At 34.5% G+C, this 22,419-nt stretch overlaps 1 protein-coding gene across 4 annotated transcripts in view; it reads right to left on the bottom strand.

Annotated features, from left to right (window-relative positions):
* LOC106151874 (rho GTPase-activating protein 7) overlaps positions 1-22,419 on the bottom strand; it is a 166,652-nt gene that overhangs the window by 97,836 nt on the left and 46,397 nt on the right. For 3 of the 4 annotated variants that reach the window (XM_087008860.1, XM_087008858.1, XM_087008859.1), the window contains one exon: positions 3,666-3,857. In XM_087008860.1, the coding sequence (XP_086864986.1) occupies positions 3,666-3,857 (192 nt within the window). Of the gene's footprint in view, positions 1-3,665; positions 3,858-18,558; positions 18,690-22,419 lie in introns of those variants that run through there. The other variant, XM_087008862.1, reaches the window with a different exon arrangement.

Genomic DNA, 22,419 nt, shown 5'->3' on the forward strand with positions numbered 1-22,419 from the left:
GGGAAAATATGGAAAATAAACACTGTTTTTACTTTAGGAAATGAGCATTTCAAAGTTGATCTGCTTTTCTATTCTGACCCTGGGTGAACTATCAATTATGCACATTCTTGTTTAAAGGAACAATGCGTTGCCACTCTCCCAAAGGTGTAAAACTATTTGCCAATATCCCAGTCCAAGCTTTGAAGTGCAGCCATCAAGCTCTCTTGAGACTAAAAGTATTTCAAAGGGAATGAAAGACTTATCACTCCCAGTATATTATCACTGCTGGCGTTAATTTTCGATATGTATATGACAAACAACAGAAGTTAACTATGTCAATTCTTTAATTGTCTTTTTTAATTGTGAATAATTGATCCTGCAAAAATTGGCAACAATAGGACAAATAATCATTTTTTGCCATAGTCCAACTGAATTCTAAAATAAATTCATCTAAATTGCTATGTTATCAAATGCAAGTTTTCAAAAGACGAATGAATAATGCAACAAAATGTAGCTTCTAGACTCCATCCACATATTAAACGAGCACCTCATTTTGTTCATTTTTTTTCTCCAGCAACAGACCAGTTATTATAGCAATTTTTCTCCCTTTTCACAGAAAACACCTCTGCTGATTTTGAGCCTAGCAAAATATCTTACAAAAACATCAATGTTGTCCCTATAGTAATGGGTTGATCGGAAAATATCACCCCACCCTTATTATATACCAGAAAACTGTTTTGGTTACAAACAGGTACACAACATATGCCAGGGGTGGGTGCCATTCTCATTTCAAGAGCTGAGGAGTGATTTACTTCAAAAATGCATTTTCTGCCTTTGAAATAAATATTTTTATCGCCTTGCTTTGAAGTGAGTGAATATATTTTATGGTGAAAGTTGAGTTAATTTATGAGAAAGAATCAAAGATATGAAAGGCACATTTTTGGTCAAGCATACGACACTAATGACATCTTCTGTCTCCAATTCAAAATGCTCCTAACTTGCTTTTTTGATTTATCTTTTCAGTTGTTAACTTCTGTTACCTTATGTCCAATAAGAATGATTAAGAGATCCCCTTTGTATGTTGCTATACGTGACCCTAAGAGTTTTTTGTTTTTGTTTTTTTGACATTATTTATTAAGAGATCCCCATTATATATTGCTTACTCATAAACTTACCTTTTTTCTTTATATATATATATATATATATATATATATATATATATATATATATATATATATATATATATATATATATATATATATATATATATATATATATATATATATCAGCCTGATAAAATTACTTTCAACTTTGAAGATAAATATCCGTAAAACTCACCTTGGCATTTTCTTCATCAGACAACTGCAATACATCCAGCCTACACTTAGTGATTTTAACCTGTCTGTGCTTGCAATAGCTTAGGATGCATTCAAATCAGTTTTAACTTAAAATATTGAGATGTGAAAGACAACTTTATTTCATTCAAATGCTGTGTAATCCCCTAAAATGCAAGCTAGCATCATATACCCATTACATATGTGTATTTTCAGATAACTAAATCTGCAATGTTTCAAGTCAAATGAACAATTGCATGTTGTCTTAATTCTGATGTGTAAAATATTGCTTATTCATTGATATCTGCTTTTTCAGATGTTCAAGCCATGAAAATGTTTCAAATATAATGTATGCTTGACTAAAATTGCACTTGATTTCCTTCTGGCTTTTTCCTAAACTGTTGCAAGTACCACCAATTTCAGAATAATCAATCCCCAATCAAAAATAAAGAACAACATCCCTAACATATGTAAGAGTGCTTATAAACAACAACCTGAGAGTGTTTTTACATAGGAATTGATAACACAGCTCCCATATCATCACTCCACATGATCAACACAAACCTCCAACTGCAATCAGACTGCCTGCTCCTGAAGATATAGCCTAAAAACTGCTTCAGTTAAAACAAAGCAAAAAGCGTCTACTTCCATTAGCCCAAAAACAGCTTCAGTTTAAGCAGAGCTGAACGCGGCCCAGAGTAGATGCTGTGTACTAAAGTAAGAAGGTGTTATGTCTACTAAACAATACAGACTAATGCCAGAAAGTGTTGTTTATCTAAAAACAGTGAGTCAGTTAAGTTTTTTATGGTGAACGGAGATATGTGAAGGATGTAGAGGGCATTTAGGATTATGCTTCAACAGACCATTCACCTACAGCCATCAATCATGAAAGAAAACAAAAAAAAAATAAAAACACTTGGAAAAAACACTGGTGCAATGAGCTACTCACAGAAAATAAACAATTACGTATACCAAATTTACTGTAAATATATTACAATGAAAATATTTGGAAGTCCCAAATTCCCTCTGAAAAATTAAATTAAATATAAAAGAGCAAAGGTGTAAGTGGATCTTTTGAAAAAAAAAACAATTTGCCATACCAAATTTAATGTAAAGTAGTTAACATTATGTTGAAGCAGCTGTTACCATGTTCATATTCTTATGCCAACACCCTAAGCAAGCTAAGGTAAGCTAATCTTTTCTTGTACCAGCATACGAACAACCATTCAACAATCATGACGAAATTAATTTACTTGTGGTCTCAGCAAATGATATTTCCCTTCATAAAAGTTATAAACCAAACAAAATTTGAATTAACTTTGATTAGGTTGAAATGTGATGTCATCTGTCTTGATCCTGTACAAGAACATAACTGTAACTAGAATATGTACAAAGAATAAACTTATGTGCACACACACACACAGAGAGAGAGAGAGAGAGAGAGAGAGAGAGAGAGATTGAAGAAGAGCAAGTAAAATACACGAGGAGCAAAACAAACATCCAGACTGCAACCGGCAGCCAGGGTGATAGTGATGGAACACCTGTACCGACTGGGAACATTATAACAACAATCTTCAGCAAGGAAAATAATCACTCTCGAGACATCCAATGTGTAATATTCAGACACCTGCTCACAGCAATTTAATAAACCATTTGCATCCAGCTTTTGTGCAGTCAGGAGGCAAAGCCTAGGAGCTAAAGCCTCGTTGTCTAGCTAAGCATTAACCAGGGTGTATAACACGCTGTGATATTTTGAAACATTGATCTTATATGTGTTCCAACATTTTTAAGATAGTTCTATATAAATGATAGCTAATGATCACCAGGTGACGTCATTGCAAACTTAAGATATCAGATTGACTTAGAAATGTTTCTGAGAGTATTTAAAAAATAATAAGTTAATGTGACATAGATTTTAATATTATTACTGAACATATAAACCTATTCCAGCTAGTTTTATGTGTACAGTATTTCACCCTGTTCTCCAGACAAAATATGACCTTGACAAAATAAAATCTAAAAATGCCTGATAAATAAACAGCCAAAATGTAGTCAATACAACATGTTTAAAACATAGCTGACATGAGTACTGAAAATGGTTTAACTCTCCTTTACCACGTTCTAAATTTTCTATAGATTCTATAGGTACAGCAAGTTCTATTTTCCCCTCCCACTCCACCAAAGATTACTTAATATAAGTACACATGACAATTGTTCAAAGAAACATCATGTTATAACAAACATCGAGTTTGACTTCACCATAACAAGTGAACATTTGTCTTACCTTTAACATATTTTATATCATATTTGAAACAAACATAGCACTTTAAATATAATGAGCACTTTCCTCACCTTCAATATCTCATTTTGATATTCTATCAGCTTGCTCTTATCAATAACGCTGTCCTCTGTTTGGCCATTTTGTGGTTGTGTGTTGTTATGATTCTCGTCACTTTTCAAAGGTAATTCCTCCAACAATATCACTTTATCACTGCTCGTGTGGCTGTTTGTCGACAACTTATTTAGCGCTTTCCCAAGCTCCTCCTACAAAGAACAGAAATGAAATGAGTTAGATGATTGTCTCTTACATTTTGAATCAATTTTCTTGACTTATAAATCAATGATAAGTATGTGCACACTTGCAATCACCGCTACTGTTGCAAACCATCATACGGGCTTGTGACAATTACGCAAAATAATTGCTTGGATTATAAAATGTCACAGTTCCCAAATGTGTATATTTCAATCATGTACTTGAGCTCATGATGCTCTGCCTATATAGATATAGAAAAAGAACTATAAAAATATTCATCACTGGCAAATGATATGAACCTCTCAAGCTGGTGATGACATGCAAAATTGTCTACAATATCAATAAATGTCTTTTTTATATATTATTCTAAATTACTTACTCTCCTGAAAAGTCTCAAAATCTAGAGTACGCTAAGAGGAGAGATCACAAAATCACCCACTTAAAATACGTAGTAGCATGAGGTATCCATCTTTTGTGCTCCTATATGTGTGTTTTTAAGGAACTTCTGTTCACTTTTTATAGTACCATATGCAGTCAGAACAGAAAATGTCAACAGGACTGCCAGAAACAGACAAGTTAGGGTATTTCTGCACCAGATATCACATGAACAAGAAATGTCACTGTTTATCTGATATCTTCTATGTGCTTCAACAATTTGAGTCACACTTTAAGAGGACATTCCACTCTAATTCACAAGAGGGGGCAACAGTGATCATATTCCCCCCTTTTGACATTCTTTAATTTTGACTACCCAGGGAAGATATTCTGTTTTTATTTGCGTGATCCATTTTAACACTACCCTCAACATTTTTGAAAAAAAAATTGAAAAAAAAAATTAAAATAAATCAAAATATTTCCCAGACAATAGCCTTAACTTTCTCTTAAATATCAAAAGGAAGTATTTATTCAGAGATCAGCTTCATAAATAAAAAAAACAAAAGATTGGAAGTTCGTCTAAATATTAAGGATAAATATATTGTAGTCTTCTAAAACAAAGAACTTTCTAGTCTTAAGCCTTAGTTATAATTTTCTCTTCATAAAAAGGCAGAATATCTCCTTAAAGAGGACTACTTCTGCTTTGTCTTACGTCAAATTGGACTAAATTTCAGCTATGAGAGCATTCACATCAAGAAGAGCCGAGGTCTAGCAAGGCCCAGACCTAAATATGGTGGACCTTCATGAAAGGCACACCGCGTAATCCTTTAATGGTCTCTCAATGATATTCATTCATATTTAGGTCTCGGCCTTGCTAGACCTCGGCTCTTCTTGATGTGAATGCTCTCTTAGACACCAAAGTCTTACTCCTCTTTGCATGGCGCATTGGATAAATCATTACTAGTAGCAGTCTAAATAAATTAAATGTTATAAAGGCACTACTCATGTTTCAAACTTGTTTATCAAATTTATCTTGAGCTGAAGTAGACAAAATTCCTGTTCTCCAAGTCAAGATTGACAATCTGTTTAAAGTGTTTTGTAAAACCAGCCCCTGTTGTTCACAAGTCTAATCATGAGTGGGTGAGATTCATCATACCTAAGGTGTATCAAATTTTGGGAGGAAATTCTCCAGAAAAGATTGAATCATTCTGATTGCATGCATAACCAAAGAGTGGAAAAGAGAGAAGGAAAACGAGGTCATAAGTTTTCACGTTACCTCAAATAAACAGTGATGACTGAAGCCAATGGCAATTTGAACAAAGTCATCATGCCTTATACAAACATACCAATATATTTATGAATACAAAAGAATTAATTAAGACTACTAAGTTTACATTTTATTAGTTTGTGAAGTGAAATATGTCAATAATCATTAACCTACAAAACAGGCTTTAAAATACAAAGTAGATCCTCCTCTCCTCCTAGTTCAAACTTGAAGATAAAAAGAATTGGGTTTGGCCACTTCAATCTACACAGTCACCACGCCTTGGCATTCTAATTGAACTGAAAAAAAAATATCACCACAACTGATTTAAGGCTGTGCCTAATTGACTTTGACAGCTCAATGACATGCTTAATTAAGGTGTTTTAAACAGCCCCCTCAAGAAGTCAATCAAGGATGTGACCATATTTTGGTCTGTTCAGACAAGACTATTTCTGACCCGATATTGGGTAAACTTTTGGCATCAAAGTTCAGGAGCACATTTTTGTCTAAAAACAGCTTTTTAGTACCCTGTTCACAATCTCCATGAGTAAAAGAAATAATTTTATTTTAAAAATTTTAGTTTGTCAGCATTTAGATAGCACAGGTTGTACTGATTGCAATCTGTGTCAGTGAATGCTCAGCATATCACAACGAAATCGTCTGAAAAAACTTCCATGTCAATCTCTTTTCAATACATCTCATGGAAAAACATAACCTCACAACATGCAAGCTGTGCATACAAGACTGATTGCAATCAGTGTGATTGTGTCATTAGTATGTGAAGTAGATGGACTGTAGACATATGGTCCAAAAACTGTGCAAGTGAGTCCTGTAAAGCTGGGTGAAAGCTGGACAGTGCTGCCACACATTATATCCCAGACCTGAAAAGTTCAGGCAACCTTTGCATAGCTCAAATACCAAACTAACAGTTCTAACAATTTCCAGAGAACAGGGTTTCCCTGTGCATATTGACTCAAAGATCAAGGCCATTTTCTGTATTTAAAAAGTGAATAAAAGCATTTAATTGCAATAGACAGAGAGAGAGAAACAGGGGTGGGGGAGGGAGAGAGATGCATTAAACATGCGCTTAGCATCTACCAGCTTAATTACAATCAGCAAACAATGTTATACCCTCATCTGAGTGGGTACTGCCTCACAGATTTTAAACTCCTTTCCAAGACCTAATATATGAAGAGAGCACAAAATGAAACTATAGAAACTAAGTCTTTAATGCCAATTTTCTCAAAGGTGCTGCAGATCACCAGAGTTAGTGCAGATTTTTAAAAATGTAGATATCTTTATTGATTTCTCTGCAATAGCCTTACCTGATAGCTTCAGCTTTCTAAATCCTTGCACATTTGTATCAGCTCTTTCCATTTAAAATCCACATATCTTAAAAGATCTTTAAAGAGTCCATTACATTGTTTGAAAACATAAACTGATCCAGCTAATAAAATAGGAGAGTTAATGCAATCCTTCATCTTCTCTTTCAAATCTGGAAATTGTTCTGTTCTTTTCTTTCACTTTTACATGTACCACAGAGTTCAGTATAACTGAATGCCATCATGTACCCATATTTTGAAAACTGAGACTTTAATCTGAAGATTTGTATCTCTCAAAACTCACTGAAAACTAATCTGGCTTCACCTGTTTCAAAGTTAGAAGTTACTCCAATCTATTCTTCCACTACTGCCACAATCACAAATACAAAAAGGTATCAGCATCTATCCGAAATTCATCTATCTTGCCCTGTAGTAAATTGTGCCAGTAGTTTGAAATTCTGACATCTCGTCAAATGCTAAACTGTGCCAGTATTTTGTAATTCAGACATCACAGTAGATCTCCATCCCAGACATCACAATCAATCCCAGCCTCACTCACAGCAGTGATGACCTTAGAGCCTTGGCTTCTTATCTGGACCACTGCTACTGAGGAACTCTGATTTCCAATAAACCTGGTCCCTGGTAGAAACCCTTCTACAACTTAGAAATAATATTCACATAAAAATTCATATTTCATTTTTTGTCTACTGTGTTTATTGCTGTCTAGTGCAAACTTTTAGCAAACTCGGTTGCTTTTTTGTAAAAACAAGTTTACAGTACATGAAATATTTTCCTTCATAGTGTTGGATTATAGCTATTGCTTCACCATTTTTTATAATCGCCATAAGTTCAGTACTTCAGCATTTCACTCTTTCACGCAGCAAATTGTGATATAAATCTAAATGTACCCTGAACAATTTTGAAATCAGAAAAAATATTTTCACACCATGAAATGACAAAAAACACGAAAGCTTAACTGATTTTTTTCACTCACCCAGCACTTCACTAAGACACCAGTTCAATTAAGTTCAGATTCTTCTTCATCTTAGGAAATGATAAACTCCCAGCTTGGAAAAATCATTTTACTCATCATGATCACTAATAACATAACTAAAAAACTATCAGTTGGCATCCAACAAAAAGATAAATAGTAATAGTACTCAATGATTTACTTTCTGCTGCCAGATGGCAACATCCTAGACACAGTCTAGCCAAGTAAATGAAAGGGGTTAATTGGCAAAATAATTTCTTCAATTTTTTATACTTTGTATTATAATAAGCTTACAGGGAACAATCCAGTGGTAGAAAATAACCATATTTCTGTGGCCCATTTGCTTAAAATTAAGTTACACTCCAGCCACTTTTTTTTTTAAATTGTCTATTCATTCTTTGTCTCGAAGGTAAATACCACTTAACATTTGTCAAAAAAAGATGCTAGTGTGTATATATGTATTTCTAATTTTTTTCCTTTCCTTTTCTCCAAAGTAAATACCATATACCATTAGGCAAAAAAAGTACAAACCTAGCATATCCATGATCCATCTAGCCAAGCCGTAACAACATATCTTCAATCTATTTCCTTTTAATATTCCATGCAATTTGAGCAAACCTAGTTACAGCACTAATCAACTATGGAATGTGATAACCTTTTTACTTTCAACTCTTATCAGTATTCACATCATATTTTCTGATATCACCAAAATGAGCATTTTTCCTGTAAGCTTATTAAGACATTCCTATGGATTTTTTCCTCATTCTTTTTCCATTTTTTCACGGATTACATAAGGATTCGTCTGCTAACACTGCATGTTCAATTTCCATACCACAATTACATAAATACATTGCAGCAGTTAAAATATTATATAAGGGGCCTACAAATGGATAAACAAGGGGCATCCCAAGACGATCCCAGCAAAAAAAGGTGAATAAATCAAACTGCAACAAGCCCTAGAGCATACGCAATGGTATTTCAGAAAGTGGTTTATACTTCTATTACATATTCTCCTCCGCATACAGACACTGATATAGCGTGTTTTCCCTAATCTGATTTACTGTCTGCTGTCTGACTGTGTAAACTTTAACAACCTCCCTTCTACTGAACTGATAAATACTGGTAAAAAAGAAAGAAATCAAATAAAACATTCTGATGTGTTAATATAAAAGGACTACTTTCACTGATTAAAACTGCATGTTATGTGCACTTGTGAAATACAGCATAAGCAAGAAGGAAAAGCATGGGACTTACAGAAAAAATTTGACTGAAGGAAAAAATTCGGTGCAAAAAAAAAGAGCGATGAGTTTTTAAAAATGAGGTAAAAAGCATAATGAAATATGTGGTCATGGCAAGAATCTCTAGAAAGTAATAAATGCATAACAAACAGGGTAATACCAAAAAGGGGTCGACCCATCTTCAATGTAAACACACCTAAACAAAATATATTCCCCATGATTTTTTAAGTACCTTGTTAACAGTACTCTCCTACCCATAAAACACTACCTGTGCACTGCCACCTTTATAAACTAACGGATAACACTAAGATAACATCACAAGCTATTTTCTACATTATTTTTTCAACCCTCATAACCCAAATTTATTTTTCATGGCACATCTTCTATGGATCTGTGCAACCTACACATGTACTGTTAACATTTAATGCTGCTCTCTCTCACACACACACCATTCCTAAAACTCACCCCAATATAAAATCCCCATCAGCACCTACAGTAATTCTGTATGCAAACCTTCACCACACTTGAACTTCACTGCATTGTTCAAAGACCACGGATCTGCCCGTGGAGCATGCAATAAACATATCACCCTTTCCCTTAAAACAATAGCCAGGTTAAGGTAGAACAGGACTCTGACGACCCTTTAAATGATAAAATGGGCCACAGAGGGGGCCAAGGGAGGAGGTCTGTTATAGTAAAAATGAGCAATGGCCATTGAACAATTTCTCCCAATGAGGGGGTCCAGGAGTGGGGTTTGTTTGCAATAAAATGAGTAACTAGTAATGAAATAAGGGGGCAATATGTAGTCAACAGCCACAGCTGTCATGTTGTCAACAACAGACTGTCATATCTATAGACATCGTATGCTGTCAGATAATAAACAACAATAGTAGCAATAGAACACAGATGTGGCTGCTTTGGAAGGTTCAGATACCAAGGCTAGAGAGGATGATGGGACAATCCATTTGTGTTGTGTGTGCATTAATGTGTGTATTATGCATGAGTGTTTGCATTTATATAGGCCTGTGCACTTGCATGTGCACGTGTGTGCATGCATGTGTGGTTGGTCATGTATGTGTGTGTATGCATTCATGCACTTGTGCCCACATTTAAGACTCAGTGGGGCATGGTGTTAGCTTAAACTTGTAGCTAATTAAAAGAATTCCCTGTAAATGTGTGTGCATGCATCCATGTGCATGTATTATATGCACATGCACATGCGTACGTGCACACACATTTATGCATGCCTATGTATATAAATGTGCGAGCACATTTTAGGCTCAGCAATACCTAAAATATTCTGTCAAAGTAAAAGAATAAATTATACCTTAAGAAAATTTCCCTCATTACCAGTTCCCTTTCTCTCAGAAAAAAGAATATTACAAATTCTTTAATCTAATGCCACGTTTTTGTTTTCCCTTTCTTATGGCTCACTCTAGAATATTCCATTTTAACTGAATATAAAAGAAATAGAATTGTCTCTACATTGAGCCTACATCGGACTTTTGACTCAAGATTTAGCTTTAAAACAACTGTATCTATTTACACCAAAACAAAAGTTCACTAGTGTGAGCCATATTTTTTTACCTTCGACTCCCTTTTGCCCTCATGTACACACTGTCCATGTTTTTGGCAACACTCTTCCTGGGGCCATCTGTTGTTTTTGAAATATTTTTGATGCATTATGCATTTGTTTGTTGCCAAAGGCAGTAACGAGATTCTTTTCTGACATTACCTTCTTGACAGTATTATTACAAGCACTATAAAAACATCTTCATGGTCCAAGGAGTATTGTACTGATAGACAAGAGGTTTCAATTGTGGAAAAAATATAGTTTTTTAAACAAGTCACAAATTTAAATATCTCCAAGGATGTAATATTTTTACATTAATTGTTTGTCTGTGCTATTTTTGAATGATATTGTTACTAAAAAGTATCATTAAAAGAATTATATAATGAAAATAATTCTTTTCTGGAGAAAAGTTCACACATATTATAATTATGTGATGATTGAACTTGGTGCCTGACATTTTGGAAGATAAAAGTATGTCATATCTTTTATATAAGAAAAACTAGAAAACATACAAGTCATACAGGCAATTTTCTCCCACAGTATATCCTCACCAGAGAACAATTTTTTTAAACTGGTAATTTTTCACACACTTAAAATAGAGAAAATTGGCGATGATGCCAAATATTCATTAAGACTTCATCAAAATAATCTACAAGTATGAAAATCCATCTATGTGTATTCACTGAAAAACAAACCTCATCTGTTTCTGTCTGTAAAAATACAACACTGATTCTCTATTATTCTGGCCTCAACTCTACTTTTAGTATCATTATGCCTATGTAATATTTCACTCGTTGCCCGGTAACATCCAACTGCATATAATTTGACATTTAATAGCTTTTTAGGTTCAATCGCCTATTTGCACATTAATAATTGGAATTTGATGAGCAGTAGTGATAAACAGATCATTTCCCAGCTGATGCTGTGCATGTGTTCCTGGAACTGGCTCAGCTCTGATGTAATACAGTGAGCCTTTTTCATTCAAGTTCTTTTATAGTATTTGTGCAGGAATAATAGGCTACATGATATTTTTTATAATAAATTACGTTTCTTATTTTGTTTTTCCAAAATTATGAATTATGCTTTCATTCCCTAAAGCAGACTACTTTGATTCGCTGCCCCAACTAATGCATTCACATTGTCACAACTAATACAATCACTAGAGTAACTTCACATCAACAGACCGACTATTATGTGGCTCTATTATGATAACAACTTTATATCAATTTTAGTTCAAATCTGTTTGTCTGAAGCCGTTGTTCTTAGGTAAACTAAAATAAATGTGACTACAGTATAAAAAATAAAGAAATAATCCTCAAGAAAAAAAATACCTATACTATACCCATATATTTTAGTGATGAATACTTGTAATAATTTGAATCATAATTAAATGAAATGAATGGTAAATTTTAGATAACGCATCCTGTTTTCACACATGTCTAAGAAAATACTCTATGCCCTTTCTCTACTTCTTTGATTTTCCAAGTCATCATCAATATCATAACCCCAGGTCCATTTCCTGGAAACTAGTACTATGCACAATCTCAGCATGTTACCTTGAATTAGCTACCTTGTCAAATATCCTGGAGATTGCGTTTTTTTTCCTTCCCTTTTTTACAGCATATTATAGAAGTGAAGCATAACTGTGTAACCATACTTTTACAACTGGGAGTACTCTCCCAAGAAGGTGTGCTTACACAAGGACCACATTAGACCAGAAATGGTCCAACTTTACACTGAGACATTTTTTTTTCTTTTTTTTTGTGTGTGTGTGGGGGGGGGGGGGTCAGCTAAAGACAGCTGTGTCATGCATTAGATAAATCTGTGCATAACTTGTGCAGCTTTTCAAAATATACCAGAACTGCATTAGGCCATTATAATTGACATATAAATTGCCATTTGGCAGGGAGAGATATGCATTCTAGATAGATTTATGCCAAGGGTTTTTTCACATCTGATAGATACAAATTTTGGTCCTAAATAGGTAAAAACATGGTCAAATTTTCAGTCCACACTAGTCCTTGTGTGAACGCACTTTTCACAAAGTCAGGAAATGTTCCAGATACATCAAAGTTGTGCACACAAAGAGAAAGGTTATGAGAAAGCCATCTTCATCAATCCAGTTCACAGAAGTGTGAGGTCATCATTTTCATAAAAAAGCAACCGAAACAAGCTTTTACGAAGATCTAGACCTAAACTTAGAACCAGTGAGGTAGAAATGACCCTGGTTTGCAAAATGTTAGAAGAATAAGATAAAGAAAAAGAAGGAATAAATGTACCACCTATAGAAGTATAGGTATAGTGCATTTGTTACAATAAAGCTACAACATATTTATATCAAACAATGAAAAACTGAAATCTAAATTAAAATGCATATAATTAAAATTGTGAAATCTAAACCAACCTGCAACCAGTTTCAATGCCATAATGTCACAGAATTCCTACCATACCATTGTATCACTTATTACACTGCAGAGATGACGCTGATCAAACAGACTACATATTTTTTCAAAATGGCCTACAAATATGTCATTCCAGGAAACAACTACCCAAAAATAGGTTAGTCCAGAAAAAAAAAACTTAAAGGGATAATAACTCTTCGTTTCGGTCAAAAAATGAATTTTCCTGGAGTAAACAACAATTTTTCCATACTTACCAATAGTTAATGAATCCATTTTTACATTCAAAGTTAGTCCCTGGTTTTTTCTAAAAAGTTTGGTTTTTTGTTAAAATCTCTTAAGAGATTTTAACAGTGTATAGCCATCAATGGAGGTCACGTGGTCTAAAGACAAGCTCAGATATCAGAATAATATCTATAACTGCCGTTTTTGTGGTAAAACAGAATATATTATATTTCTATGAGTTATTCACAATGTTATTATTGTGAAATATAGGTCTCATACGAAGAGTTATTATCCCTTTAAAGCAACAGACCATGCTGGTAATTCCCTTCAACAAATTATATACATACCAACATCAAAATATACATATGATACTATTAGGTCTCGTTTAATGTGGTTGAACCAGGCAGATAGATAGGATTATTAAATAGTAAGGAAGATGTCACAATTTCACAAGTCCGCTTAACCAGTGACTTTGAAAATCTCCATCTTTCTAAGTGATTCAAAATAGAATCTACACATCACTTTTATCTTAGACCTGAGCAGTCAGACCTAAAACAATTTTCCCAAAAAAATACTGTGAACACTGCATTACAAATAAACTTACCAGGACAATACATCATCCAGAATCACATCTCAGAAACCACACAGAGAAACATATCACTTTAATACCGCATGTGTGTTTTTACCTGTATCATAACACAGTAGCAGGGTTCTTGCTCACCTCAGTTAATCAAGGCAGTTAATCTCACTTCGTAACCACATGGGTTTTCGAACAAAATGACATTTTATGGCCTTTCAATTAGGTTCCTGGAGCGTGTGCTGTTACATACTAACACTTCTTTGCTACTGATTCTCTGCTAACTACAACACTGTTCACCTGGGGTTTCTTGTACTTTGTTTGTGTATCTAATAATTAAGTGGAGGCACTGGAAAAGGAGAGCTAAGAAACAAATCTGTGGATAAATGAATAGATGGATGGGCAGATTAGCATTTTACCTGACAGGCAGACAAACAGACAAACAGACAGACAGAGAGACAGAAAGACAAGAAGGCAGGCACACAGATATGCTGTGGATGAAGAGATAGGAAGATGGATGGATTCAGAGATGACCAAATTTACCCCACCAACAAACAGACAGACAGACAGACAGACAGGCATCACAAAACTCTGTATAAACATGCCGTGGATGAAGAGATAGAAGGATGGATGGATTCAGAGATGACCAAATTTACCCCACCAACAAACAAACAGACAGACAGACATCACAAAACTCTGTATAAACAATCTTTCATTGCAATTATTTATAACCTCACTAGAATTCATGACAACTAATGTATGTAACATTTGGCGCCCCATGTCCAAGTGGTAGATAGTTGTAATTCAATTACCTATCCGTATTCTTATCTTCAACAGGAATAGACAGCAATTTAATGAAATTCCATGGCTTTACATTATTAAAGTTAAAACATTAAAAGTACATGTGACCACCACAAGACAAACTCAGTGGAAATTTTTATGTAAATGTTTAAATTGGTGTTTCAATTTTGGATTTTATATCAAACAATTTATATAAACATCTCAAAATTTGAGAATGTGGTCAACAATAAAATACAGAAACACTATTAGTAAACTAACAGCCAATTTTAAGTAGCATTTAAAAGTATCATTATTCTCGTTCAAGGGAGTATACCTTTCACCAAAATCATAAAAAGCAACGATGCCTGACAAATAGTTAGAAGGAAGATTTTAAGCAGAAAATATAATAGTCAACATGTATCAAATAAATTTGAGAAAATTCCAAAGATCACAGATGTATATTGCACTGTATCGTAAGTCTTACATGGGAAGGAAAAATAAACAATATATACTACGGAAAATAAGAAAAACAAAAATATTCACCTTATACTTATCCTTATAAAATTTATTTTTAATCATAGTAATTAAAATTATTAAGATAATTTTATTTCTTCTACCTTTGATAGCTATTTATTGTTTATTATATTTCACACACACACACACACATGCCTGTGGACACACACACACACACACACACACACACACACACACACACACACCTAGCTTAAGGTTGACTCCAATTTTGAAACTTCACTCAAAATAACCATACAGAGCAAAATTTTCAATATTTTCATTATGACAAATTTCAGCATGCCATTAGTACATCTCTAGTACAAAGTCATATTACAACATATCCCTACTGGACAACAGGAAAAATACATCATACAGAAACAAACCTGCTTCAGATTCCTCACAAGATAAAACTGATCGACAAATTCTCAACAGTCTTGAGCTGATTGCTAGTCCCTGTGAACATCAGTTCTACATATCTTCTCATCTGTGTATATATAATTCAACCAGAGGCAAAAAAAAAAGTCGACTATAATTTGTTCTCCCTACAACATGACCTATCTGGATATGTTTTTTCCATGTAATAGATAACACTGTATATAAATCACTGGTAGAATGACGTAGACAGATACTACCAGTTGAAAAAGTCAAGCTTTCTTTTTTTCTCATCATCTTGGAAAAGCTTCCAGGTAAATTTACTTTAATACAATTTTCAACAACTGTTTAATTTTGTAAAGGCTAGTTTTGGGAAAAAAAAACAATGTAGACTTTACAAGTGTTAAACTGACTATCTTTTTTAAAAAGTGATGAACTTTATCATTTGATGAAGGGGTGAATAGAGGGGAGGTGTTATTTTCTAAAAAGGGTTTTCCAATGCTGGGACAATTTCTGTACTTCAAAGAAAAATAATCATGTTTATTTACTGATTTATTAATTTATAACCTTATTCATGTTTGCATACCTGGCAATTATATAAAGGTAATCACCCACAAAACCCACATTTTTTTATTGCACCCCCCCCCCCTCTCTCTCTCTCTCTCCTCGAAAATTAGTCAGAATGCAGCTTAAGAAAAAAAAACATGTGGGAGGATATAAACTGTGCATACTGATGCAGACATTAACAAACAGATATATATATTAATGGTGAAGGATGCCTAAAACATGTCTGTGGAAGGAGAATGGTGATGAACCATTACGTCAGACCAATCCTGCATTCCACATCTTATGAGTAACAAGAGCTTTATACTTAGTGTATGTACATCTCTGGTGGATAAAAAAAAATCTAAAAAAGGAATGCACTTCACTTAACAGTTTGATAACTCATAATTTATCTGGTTTGATAAAATTCATATTATAGAATATTCATATATAATTGTATAACATAATTGTATAACTTCAACCTTCGGGTTGTGATTCTCCAATAAAGATTATTATTAAAAAAAAAAAAATGAAACATTTGTTTAATTTCACTCAATTATTTGAATTAATCAAAAAGTATAATAATTCTATAATATAATTCTAGAGCTCTTTGTGCCTCTTCTTTCATGGCACAGGGCAATGAACTTCCACAATTGGCTCTACATTAAAGCATACCAGGGCAAAAACATTATCTGAGTAATTTTCAGGCCATTTTTCTGCCTAGTTGCAATACACGCTACGGCCCAAAGCACACAAGATCTCTTGGTAGACTTCCAACACTTTTAAGATCTTTTCAGGCATACCCCCTTAAGAAGTGTCTCTAGTCTAATAATACTGGAATAACAAATCAAGACTAATTATATCTTAGAGCAACTTTAAGTGTTCGCTTTCCTAATTGTTTTGCTAGTAAGATCGAATGATCAAATGTTGGAGCAATGTGAGGTGAAGGTCAAATCTTGTTGTTAATTGCCGAAGGAAAGGAGGATGCATTTTGTGATTCTGGTATACTATGAATTTTTATCATACTCCATCTACAAGATAATAGAATTGATTAACTATATCAGGTAGACTAGACAGTTATGTAACAATATTTACATATAGCTGCACGCCCCTTTAGCTTGGTAAAGATCTCTTGCCAAAAATACTGAAGATATGTACAAAATATATACATTTACAGCAAAAACTGAGTTTCACAGTTCACAAATAAAATACAGAAAAAGGCCATTAGATAAACTTCCTATCACCTATCTGGCTTGCTAATTGGTTGACTTAGTCTTAGGATCAACCAACTAACAGTAAACTTAATGTCATCTTTAACTTGCACAGCAATTTAAGTGTACTACCTTCACCAAGACCTGCGTCTTAACTCAACTAGCAGCATTCACCCAACTTGACTTTACCTCTAAAGAGCTTTGGTTCAGTTATGGTCATCGTTATAACTCACTTTGTATTGTCCATCATTTCTTTTTAATTCATTACCTAAATGCACTCTCTTTTCCTTTTAACTCTTTTTACAGCCATTTCTAACCTTTCGATTTTTTGAGTGAGTCTATTTACAACAGAGGCAACTGAATATATATCCTTGAACTATCAAAGAAATTGAAAATAATATCAACATGCCACCCCCATCCCATCTACCTCTCACCTCATTTATGCTTTCCATCATTTATGCTTTCCATCACTTCTATCACTCAAAACAAGTAAGCACAACTCTTCTCCTTTATCCTTCTTTTAAATTTAATTAAGTGTGTGTGTGTGTGTGTGTGTGTGTGTGTGTGTGTGTGTGTGTGTGTGTGCGTGCACGTGATGAGATTGTGACAGAAACTCATATAAAAGGTCACAATAAAACAAACTTAACTCCTTTTAAGTAGCACAAACAGTTTTTTTCTTCAAAATAACCCCTATTTTTTATTTCTCCAAATGCTATGCCAGGTATGTTGTACATAGCAGTGGCATGCATGTACTAACATCTCCCCCTATCATCAGTCTGGTCATGTGTCAGCTACAAACAAACCCTACACCTGCCATGTAAATCAACAAAATACATACTCTTTCTTTCTTTCTTTTTGTTTCCTTTTTTTCTCAACAAGTTCATCGCTAAAGGTTTAAATTTAACAGTTTAGTCAAAATCGACTCTTTTTATCTTTAATTTGCGTAATTCCAATGTTACTGCAACTGTTATGTCAGCACTGTGTTAAACAACAATTTAAATCAAAACTATGCTCAATGCATACATCAAACCTAATCTTAATTTATTAAATGTATTAATACTTCACAGATATGCCATTATTATAAAATGGTTTTTTTACCACATTATTCTTTTAAGGTGTACACAACATACACAATAAATAAAATCCAGCTTACAAGAAATACAAGAAACTAAGTACATAATATCACTTTAAGGGCACTTCTATTCTCCCTTCGTCCCTTCTCTCTCCTTTTCTTCTTTCTCTCTTTCTCCCTCTCTCCAAATACAAATCAACAAATCAGACACACATCTCTCAGCAGTCAAAACAATAAAAGGAACAGATCCCACTCACCATACTGCTATACCACTTCCCAAATACTCTCTCCGTTTTCTTTCCACATCAACACAGGTGCTTTGTACACCTCCTACATCTTACAAGGTGCGTCAGGGAAGCATATTGTGCTCATCATTAAGCAAGGCAGCCATCAACTCACCTGGGGAGCTATATATAGCCCCCTCTCCCATCCATCCTTTATTGCAGCAGCCAACACATTAATAGCAATTTGTGGATACACTAGATTAAACCTGCACATATTTTCTGGTCTAATTAATGCTAGGCATATAGCAGCAAGAATGAATCAGTGGCACGTGTCTATGTGTGTGTGTGTGTGTATGTATGCAACGTGTGTGCGTGTGTGCATGCAATATATTTGTACCTCAACTATGAGGGTTTGGAAGCAATACATAAAATTGCATGTATATACTGATGAACACCAATGTGCACCATAGGTGCATGTGTGTATATGCATATTCAACTATGCATGTATGTCACAGTGGTATGAATAGTTTATAGTATATAACATTGGGTGTGTTAACCGGAGGGAAAGGGGGGGGGGGAGAGAATTGAGCCAATAAAACTGCATGCATCTATCCTACCTGCCTGTCCGTCAAAACACATGACAGACAGGTGATGCTGACCACCCAGGTCAAGATATCATGGACTACATGACCAGACGATGTCATCAGTTACACTGCAGTGTACTAAGAAATTGTATGTATTATATAAAAAGAACTTTTTTCAGGAAGGTTCTGTTTTCACCTCTGGCGGAACACCAAATGACAGGATACAAATCTTAGACATCATCCTTGAATCCTGTCAGCTATCCACAAGGGAAAGCGAACTTCCGTAAATGCCCTATCTTGTCTTGGAAAACTGATTTGTAAGACTGTGTCATAAAAAGTTGCAATTTCCACTGCACATCATCATCAGTAATATATTTATAATTTATAATCAGATACCAAATGTGAAACAAACCAGTTCATCTTTTTCATTTTTTTATATTTTAATGTCACAAATGTGAATATTTCAAACAATTTTATTCTGGATATACTTGACAAGAATATGGCAAGCAAAATTTTTGAAAGAACAAAAAACTAGAAACAATGCATACTTTACACCAACCAATATGTCATATTCAGATATAACAAAAGATGATCATCATCATTAACGTAGCTATTACAATACCATTATCATCATCATAAGTCATTTTATATCTGACGCTTCTTTCTATCTGTCCCAGTATTCAAGAAATTGGCAGAAATATAAGAACAATACAGAACTCTTCACTAACCAATAGCTCATGTTCAGGTGTACCAGATGATCATGATCATTGCTAATGTAGCCATTACAGCGCCATTATCATCAAAAGTCTTCTTTATGTGTAGCACTTCTTAGGATCTCTCCTGGGGTAATCTTCTGAGTGATCTGTTTGTATCTGTCATTAAACGACCCATTAAACCTTAGGTATGTTCAACTTGAGGTCAAATCAGAAGAACTTTTCAAGCCCCCATATCTCTCTCTCTCTCTCTCTCTCTCTCTCTCTCATAATCTCTCTCTCTCTCTCTCTCTCTCTCTCACACACACACACACCACAAAACACTATCTACCAATCTCTTCTTCCCAAACAACAGGTAGGATATATGCAATATTTAACTCTCACATCACATTTTTCTTTCCTTCAACATCCCATTTCTACTACCATATTAAATATAATGTATGGTTACCCTTTGAAAAAAAGTTTATATCTTAAAACAGGTATACCCACCTTTTCCAATGATCTGGTTCACAAGAAGGCATTCAACCCACTCAGTCAACTAGAAGCACTGGTGTTTTGAATTCCAATTTGTGTCTCTAAATGAGCAAATATGAAACACTATCTTAACAACTATTTTTTCAACTTCGCCCATTAGTTATATGTTCAATGATGAGAAAAGCAACAATAGTCACTGCTCATCCAGACTCATAAGTGTCTCATACGTCCAGCTCCTCCAGAGTAGAAGTAAAATAAATAAGACCACGACAGAAAGACATCTGGATACAACAAACATATGTTGAAGGACTTGTATTCTGAATCTTTATTCATGCTAGGAGCAACTGGTAATATGTGCCAATAGCACGGAAGTGGTAGGATTTATGATTTATCTGTTTGACGCTTTGCCAGTGTATCGTATGACACAGTATGTGTGTACTCAAATCATGAACGTGTGTGTGTGTATGTGTGTGTGTGTGCATGTGTTTACAAGTGTTTTTGCATTTATACCTATGCATGCCTACCTGTGTATAAATGAGAGCATTTATTGTGTGCATGTACATAATTATGTGTATCCATCTATGCATGTGCATGAATGCAATTGTGTGTGCATACATGTTTTTGCAATTGTATATTTATGTGCACACATCTGTATAGGACTCTGGATGATAATGGACTGCCCTACCCCTAATTTGTTTTTTTCATCAAACAACACTATTTTCACCACAGCGTTTTCTTCTGCTGCTTCCATTGGTATAAGCATATAGGTCCAGCCATACTGTTGCATAATCTGATTTTACGTTGCCTGTATCCACATCTGATAACCCTTCAACAACTGAGGCAAACTATGCAGACCCTGTTTTCTTAGAACCTGTTCTAGCACCTGTCAACACACTAGCCATTTTCTGTGGTGTGTTCAGACAGATCACTACTTAGATCGACTCTTATTCTATTATCCCTATTGCATGTGAACATCTTATACATATAAACAATATTGAAACTAAAGCATGGGAAGATGAGTTGATTGCAATGAGTCAAACAGTTATCTTTGACCACATATTTTGAACTTTGTTTGAAATTGCAAACAACATCCATTTTGCAGTGAGACCAGCATCGGACCGAAATGATAAAGATCGACAGTAATCTAGTGAACTGGGCCCCTTGTATCTGTAAACTTGTGTTTCAACAATAAATAAACACAACAGCCCACCTCCCTGGATACCTGCTGCTAGGCAGAAAGTAAACTATCATGTAGGTAAAACTGACAGAGATATTGTCTGCTTAGGCCCTTAGACAGCAATTTTTAAAGGTTTTTTTTTCTAAAAAAAAAAAAGGTCAAATTTTACCCAGAAAGGACCCTTTCCCAGCTAACAGGTTGGTTCATTTGAACCCCCCCCCCCCCATCCCCCACCCCTTGAATTTGGGACTGTTGCTTTTCTCTTTAGCTTTGCATTAATTTAATGATGACACAGATTGTGTTAGGTCTTTCTGCATTTCATCTTATTATCAAACAGGCTGAAATTTGTACTCTTCCTGTGTGTTGCTTCATCCAGCAATCATTAATCTTTTTTCTATAATTTTGTTCATTGGAAATGACAAAACAAAAGTAGTAAATTCAACATTACAGATAATTCCGCAAGGTTCATTTCATTACCAATAAAAGTATCGATATACATAATGTCTTTGTCCTGTCCTTACAAAATACTCATGTAATTTTATTTATTGATGTATTTCCCTAGTGCCAACAGACAAATAAAATAACACAATATAGGCTCTATCAGTTGTGTCTAGGGGGTCTTATAATAAGCAAGCATATAAAGATATAAACAAACAAATGAAGATGTCACAGGTATCTCAGTCGTATCTGGGGGGTTATCCCATCCATACATCAATGTGACAACAATATGGGTGACTATGACAAGACAACAGGGTGACAGATTGGTGATATCCGATACCCAGGGGCCTGTTACACACACAAAAAGTTGGTCTTTCCTCTTACACCACAATTTCACTTTAAGGGCACATTCCCATAGATTTTAGATCGATCCATCCCCGTGGGGAGTCTCACTAGATTACTGTCAGATAATCCGGCTTCAATGTCCACCCCGCCTACTACAAGCTGT

The sequence above is a fragment of the Lingula anatina genome, chromosome 3 (assembly GCF_051362555.1).
Source record: "Lingula anatina isolate TDL-2025a chromosome 3, LinAna3.0, whole genome shotgun sequence".
NCBI classification, from domain to species: Eukaryota; Metazoa; Brachiopoda; class Lingulata; order Lingulida; family Lingulidae; genus Lingula; species Lingula anatina.